The sequence below is a fragment of the Pediculus humanus genome, genomic scaffold, assembly GCF_000006295.1.
Source record: "Pediculus humanus corporis 1103172108297 genomic scaffold, whole genome shotgun sequence".
NCBI classification, from domain to species: Eukaryota; Metazoa; Arthropoda; class Insecta; order Psocodea; family Pediculidae; genus Pediculus; species Pediculus humanus.
This window is the reverse complement of record NW_002987866.1, coordinates 241,757-249,235: the sequence shown is the minus strand read 5'-3', so window position 1 is coordinate 249,235 and position 7,479 is coordinate 241,757. Positions and strand designations below refer to the sequence as shown.

Here is a 7,479-nt window from a genome sequence, read left to right as displayed (position 1 = left end):
AATTTTCTGTTTCCCCCCTTAGTAAATTACTATCATTAACATTATTATACCATTTTTTTTTGTAAACGAGAGAGAGAGAGAGAGAGAGTTTCCTCTAAATTTTTTTTTTTTTTTTAATGTCGAAAAAAATAAATCGTTTCGTCGCTTTTGGATATATAACCACCTGAATTGTTTGTTTGTTTGTTTATAAAAAAAAACGGGATTTCGTGCATCAAATTTGACCGTTTGTGGTTTTTCACGTGTCAATTAACAAACAAACAAAAAAAAAAATTCATATATCGAATTTAAACTTTGTTTGTTTCCACGTTTTTTATTTAGTTAAATGTTTTTATCATATTAAAAAAATTATAAAATATCGAGGAGGGGGGGGGGAAAGAAAAATTTAAAAAAAAATCCGATATCAGGTACCCGCAATAATAATAATAATAATTTATTACAGTTAAAAAAAAAAAAACGAATGAATTTAGCCGCCATACCGTCTGTCGTTGTTTAAGAAAAAAAAGGAAACGTCAATAACCTTTTTATAAACCTGCGGAAAAAGGTTATTTTTTTTTTTTTTTTAATGTCGTCGTCGTTTTATTAAAAACCTTAAAGGAAAAGTTAATAACCTTATTTAATAAACGGTACACAGGTCAACGCGAACTAAATAATAATAATAATAATAATAATTTCTTTCAAAAAAAAATTTTTTTTTCAATAAAGAAAAAAATGAAAGAAATTTTTTTTTTTGATTTTGGAGTGAATATCAATGAGTAATATAGAAAGAAAGAAAGGAAGAAAGGAAAAAAAAAATTTCTTTTTTTCTTTCTTTCTTTCCTTTTATTCGAATCCTTTTTTTTTTTTTTTTGGAGAATTCATTGAGTGAAAAAAAAAAATGAAAAAAGTTAATTAAATATTAAAATCTTTTTTTTTTTTTTTTTTTTTTTTTTTTTGTATTTTAGTCATCGTCCTCGTTTTATTCATTCAATTTTTTCTTTTCTTTCTTATAAAATTTCCTTTGTGAGAAGAAAATTTTTTTCCTTTTCCTTTTCGCAAAAAGGAAAAATGAATCGAATTTTGGATAAAATTAAAAATTTTTTTTTTTTTCAATGTCATTAACTTATTAAAATTAAAAATTATGTTATACGAATAATAATAATAATAATAATAATAATAATAATAAAGAAATTAAATTTAATTATTAACGATGAATTATAATAATAATAATAATAATAATAATAATAATAATGATAATAAATTATTTTACCTTCGACTTCATTTTTTTCATTCATTCATTCATTTGTCAAAAAAAAATTTTTTTTTTATTAACGGAGGTTTTAAATATGAAAAAATTAAATCGATCGAATGGGTTTTTAATTAATGACGTCATCAATTAAATTTATTTTTAAAAATTTAAAATGGCGATCGAGAGAATTAAATATAATGAAAAAAAATTTTTTTTTTTTCTTCGAAATAAAACAAACGGGAAATTTTTTTTTTTAAATTCCCTTTGGGATGTATAAACAACATGACTTATTAATACGTCTTAATAAATTTTAATAATAATAATAATAAGTCGTCGTGAAATTAGGGAGTTATGTGGGGAGGTGCCGCCACAAATTTTCCTAGGGGCAGGTTTTTAAACAAAATTTTTTTTCTTGCTATCGGAGATTCAATCGAAATTTTAAAACGGATGTTAAACGAAAGTAAGTTTCGCAATTTAAACCGGAAGTTGTAATAATAAAATAATTAATAAATTAATCGGAATTTTTTAAAAACCTTTTTCCTTTTTCAAAAGGTTTTCGTTATGGTAATAATAATAATAATAATAATAATAATAATAGTTTTGTTTAATTACCTGTAAATAATTAACGAAAGCACTTAAAAATTAGGTTAACGTTACCTTTTAAAATCCAATGTTATTTTTCCATTTTTTCCTTCCAGTTTTTGATTTTTTTTTTCCTTTCTTTCCTCCCCCATTAAAAATCGCTTCTGTAAAAAAAAAAAAAAAATAAAATTCTTTTTGTTAAAATTCTTCTTGGAATCGTCCGACAGATAAATATGCCAAAAGGTGAACGTTCAAACCAAAAAAATCATTTTAACTTATTCAGGTATATGACACACACACATAGAGAATAAAAACAGTTAATAATAATAATAATAATTTTTTTTTTTCTAGGTGATGTTTAAACGTTTTTATAATTTCTTTTCATGAAATTTTAAACCGTTTCAAAAGATGAAAAAAAAAAAAAAAAAAAACATAATAGAATGTATGTATGGAAGCGCCTTCATTTTGGATTTTTAATCTTTTAACATTCTCCTTCCACGTCTTTCTATCCATTATATATATATATCTCTACGTTCCATGCATTTAATTCTCGAAATGTTTTTTTTTTGTTGCAATTGCAAACAAAACGTTTATTTCAGAAAGAGAGACAAGAGGGGAGACGACCTGGCGCTTAAAAGATCCCACAATAAAAAAAAAAAGATGGTGGCGATAATATTATATTTAAAAAAAAAAAATTTTGAATGGAATCGGAATTCCTTTCCATTGACAAACCAATCCGGGAATGTGAATAATGTCAGAGACATCTTTCCTTAGTTAAAGACATAACGTAAAATGACACGGATACATAATAAAAATTTAATAAACTAATACGGTCAAATTAATTTTCTTTAAATTACTATTAAAAACTAAAGTTTAATAATAAAAAAAAAATTTATTTATTTATTTTTTTTTTTCGAGAACCTGATTGTGATCGGAGAGTATATTTTTGACACTTTATAAAAAAAAAAAAAATTCTGGTTTATATTGACTACAAATCACTATGCCATTCGTCATTGACATTTGCCTTTCTCTTTATTTATTTCTTTGCCTAAAGTAAAGTCTCAAAGGAATCCGAAACTCCTTTTTTTTTTCCAGGTCGTCTTTTCCTTTACCAACTACCGGCAGTACACATACCCCATTATATAATGGTCAATAAATTTTTTTTTTTTTTGGCAGAGGAAGAAGAACCCGAATTTTTTCTTATGGTAATGGTTGTGATGGTAGTAGTAGTGGTAGTGGAAGTGGTAGTAGTGGTAACTTTTCTTTTTTTTTGTATTTGCAATTTGGTCATACGATGAGTACAAAAACAAATTTATGTTAACCTGATACGTGCGTTTTTTTTTTTTTTTTTTTTTAAATAATATTGTGACCCGTCAACCGTTTTTTTTTTTTTCGCGCCATAAATTATTTGATTAGTATAAATGCGGCTTATTTTATATTTATATATATAAACAAGAGAATTTATGTCGATTCTCTGCGTGAAAACGCAATCGTTACACTACTCGTACGCGCGAATGTAAAACGTTTTGTTATTATTATTGTATAACATGGGAATGATGTCAACTAAAAAAAAAATTTTTTTTTAAAAGTCACCATCGGCTCACAAAAAGGATGATGATGACGAAGACGACGGTGATGATGATGATGATGATGATAAATAGTTTAAATGGAAGTGATTACCTATCCCCCCCTTTTTGATATCGTGCAGTTATTTAATTTTTTTATCATTGTTATCAATGCTAAGGTCAATTTAAAATTAAAATTTTTTTTTTTTTTATAAAGAGGGTTGTCTTTTTCTTTTTTTAAATGTTCATCGGAGGAGGGATGGGGAGGAGAGGGGAGGGGAGAAGGTGTGGAATGTCGAGTAAATTTAAATTAAATTAAAAAAATTTTTTTACATTTTTTTTTGAGTGTTCATTTTACGATTATCGATATAAATAAAATTTCCCGTCCGTTTCTTTGTTTTCGTTTTAAATTATTATCATTATTATTATTATTATTATCGTGTGATATAATAGTTGTAATTAATATTCGTATTTGGTAATTTTGTAAAAATCAAGTTAAAATTTAAATTTACATAATTATGAAATGCGTAAATAAATAAATTAAATAAAACAAACTAAACTTTTTTTTTTCTCCATTTTTTTTGGATCGATTAATTATGTTGGCAAATAATAATAATAAAAAAAAAAAAAAAACTGGAAAATATTTGATCTGCGTGTTTAGTTTATATAAAAAAAAAAAGAAAAAAATGGTAAATTTCGATTAAATTTCGTAATTAATGACGTAATAAATTAAATGGATACGACATTATTATATATATATACATTGTTTGATAAAAGATAACAAATTATTATTATTTTTATTATTATCACGGAAAAATTGGCGAAATTTTAAAACTGTTACAAAAATTCATAATTATCATTATTATCATTAGCTTTTTTTTTTTTAGGTTACCACAGAGAGGGGAAAAAAAATTACACCCTTAAAAAAAGAAAATGGCATTCGCACGTTGACTTAAAATTATATTTACAAGGTTGTTGTTGTTGTTGTTGTAATTTTTTAGTTCGTGACAAAGTTTAAATAATAGTAAACGTGTAAGTTGTAAACAATGAGGGGAAGAGGGGGCGGGGGGAAAGAAAATTTTTTTTTTGACAATGAATGACCGTTTTATAAATGAAAGAAAGAAAAAAATTCCAAGTTAAATTATGAATGATCGGTGGCGTTTGTGTTTTTAATGGTGGTAACAACAACACAACTTTTTTTTTTTTTTTTTTTCTTAAGGGTTTTATTTTCAAACTTATTTGTTAATGAAATTTACTCTTTGTTAACAAAAAAAAAAAAAATCAGAGGTAAATTGTTGATTAGGTGCAAACAAACACAAAAAAAAAGAAGTTTTTTTTTTTTTTTTAAAGGTAGGAGGTCTTTTATATTTGAACACCTGGTATTTTCCCTCCCCTTTCATTTCATTATTAGTATTATTAGTATTATTACTATTTTTAGTTAATTAGTTTAAAATATAAACAATTCTTTTGTAAGTAATCAAAAAAATAACAAAAATTAAAAGAATTTAATGATTTTTTGAATTAAAATTAAAAAAAAAAAAAGTAGTTTTACCGTGAATGAGATGATACAAATGAATTTAATGTATAGAAAAAACATAGAAAAATAATGCAGGGGTCAAATGTCATCAACATCTACATTATTTGTTTATATCATTATTATTATTACTTTTATTTTACAAATTAATAATAATTTTGTTTATGTGAAACATGAATCGTTTTAATCGTTTGGAAAGAAAATTTTTTTTCAGGTAAATGGCCTTCTTACATTCATAAAAAAAAAAAAAAAAAAAAAAATTTCAAAATAAAATTTAACCCTATCAAAAGAAAAAATTCCAACGATGAAAAAAAAAGAAGAAGACAATATTAAAATCCCTCACTTAAATAGGTACACGATTGAAATATTTGAATAGAGAAAAAAAAAAAAAAAAAAAAAAAGGAATTGAATGAAGGTTATAAAGGTGCATGAGACAATATATTAAATTCTTATTCGTGAGACATTTTTAATTTTACAGATTAGTGTGTAACGTTTTTTTTTTTTTTTTTTTGGTTGTTAAAAAAAATCTACTGAATAACTTCATACAATTGTTGAAATTCTTTTTTTAAATAAAAAAACAAGTGATGGAAAAAAAATTAGTCTTTTATGCATTAAAAAGAAAGAATTATGTTCATTCATTTTCATTTATAAACGAGTATTAATTACCAAATATAAAAATTGTTAATTTTCTAATATTATTTACCTTTGTGATGTTTTCTTAAAATGAATTTTACGTCATTGATAATTCACTTTTTACAAAAACTAACTTAAAAACTTCAAATCTATAATATTTTACATAAAACTTTTAATAATTTAATCAAAACATAAATAATTGCATGCAAGTAATTACGTTTGTGACGAACGTTTGACCGTTATTTTAAAAATGAACGATGTTTGGATTCGATATATCGAAACAAGTAAATTAATCGCGATATATCGTAAGCATGGCTTATCGGTGATTAAATTTTAACATAATTTCTTTCTTTTTTTTTTTTTAAAAATGAACTCCGGAATATTTTCTTTTTTGAAAAATAGTTGTTTTTGTGGACAAGAAACGATTATAGTCAAATCTAAAAAATATTACGTTAAAGACGTTATTGGAGATGGGTAAATAAATGTTTTTATTAAAAAAAATGGGTCACCATACACACCTTCCCCATTTTTTTTTTTTTTTGGCGGGGAGGGGGTTGTTTTATGTTTTTATTTTCTTTTTAAAAAAACTTGTCAAAGTAATAATTTGCTTCTTATTTAAAATGACAATTTTAATGATTTAAAAAAATTTATTTTCAGTGGTTTTAGTACTGTGTATGTGGCGGAAAGCAGTTATAACAAAAGACTCTATGCAATAAAAAAAATAATTTGTCATTCATTAGATGATCAAGCTGTAGCCTTAAATGAAATTAAAGGACATGAAAAAGTTCAACATGAATATGTTATCGAATTAATAGATTATGAAATTATCGGTTCACCTGATCCTGTCAAAAATTTAACTAGTCAATTATATCTCGTTTTACCTTTTTATAGGGTAAAATTTATTTATCATTTTCTTATATTAAACTAATATTTAATATTTAAACAGTTAATTTAAATATGTATTCATTTTAGAGAGGTACTCTACATCATGAATTAGAAAAAAGAGCTGCTTGGAAAAAGCCATTCGAACCTATTGAAGCATTAAATTTATTTCTTAAAATATGTTCGGGTGTTAGAGCTTTTCACAAATTAGATCCTCCAATCGCTCATAGAGATATTAAAACAGCTAATATTTTATTAGATGTGGATGACACACCAATTATTATGGATTTAGGTAATGTTTCAATATTCATTTTGTAATATAATAATATTTAAATTGAATTTAATTTGAAATTCGTTTTGTAATACATATTTATCGAACATTTTTGTTTCGTTTTTAGGTTCAACAGCTATTGCAAGAGTAAATGTTGAAAATTTAGTAGAAGCACAAAATTTACAAGATTTAGCTGCTGAAAGGTGTTCCATGCCTTATAGAGCTCCAGAATTATTTAATGTTGAAAAAAATACAACAGTTAATGAAAAAACAGATGTTTGGGTTAGTAGCCATATTTAAATTTCTTCATGTTTTTCATTTAACTGTACAATTATATTTTAATGTATTTTTTTTATATTTTTTTTAGAGTTTAGGATGTGTTTTATATGCAATCTGCTTTTACAAGTCTCCATATGATATAATTTATGAAAAAGGTGATAGTGTGGCTTTAGCTGTTTTAAATGGAAAAATTACATTTCCTGAAAATCACATATATGGAGAGGTACACAATTTTAATATATTTTATTAATTTTATTATAATTCTTGTTAAAAATTAATCACAAGAATTTATTTTTTAGACAATGGAAAATTTAATAATGAATTTATTAAATGTTAATCCCAAACACAGGCCTGACATTGATGGTGTTATAGAAAAAGTTGAAAACGCTTTGAAATCATATTCGGGAGTGGTTTAGCATATAACATATTTATTTATAAGTTAATGAAATATCATTATCATTTGTAATAATTTTTATAATGAAATAATAATAATAATAATAATAATAAT

The 7,479-nt window shown here is 23.9% G+C and overlaps 1 protein-coding gene across 1 annotated transcript; it reads left to right on the top strand.

The window, feature by feature from the left end:
* Positions 1–5,906: 5,906 nt before the first annotated feature.
* On the top strand, positions 5,907–7,387 carry Phum_PHUM559460 (serine/threonine-protein kinase, putative; the record flags this gene model as incomplete). The annotated part of the gene is made up of 6 exons (XM_002431872.1): positions 5,907–6,013; positions 6,197–6,431; positions 6,512–6,713; positions 6,820–6,974; positions 7,060–7,194; positions 7,271–7,387. The coding sequence occupies 6 exons, from the start codon at positions 5,907–5,909 to the stop codon at positions 7,385–7,387; spliced, it is 951 nt and encodes a 316-aa protein (XP_002431917.1).
* Positions 7,388–7,479: the final 92 nt, after the last annotated feature.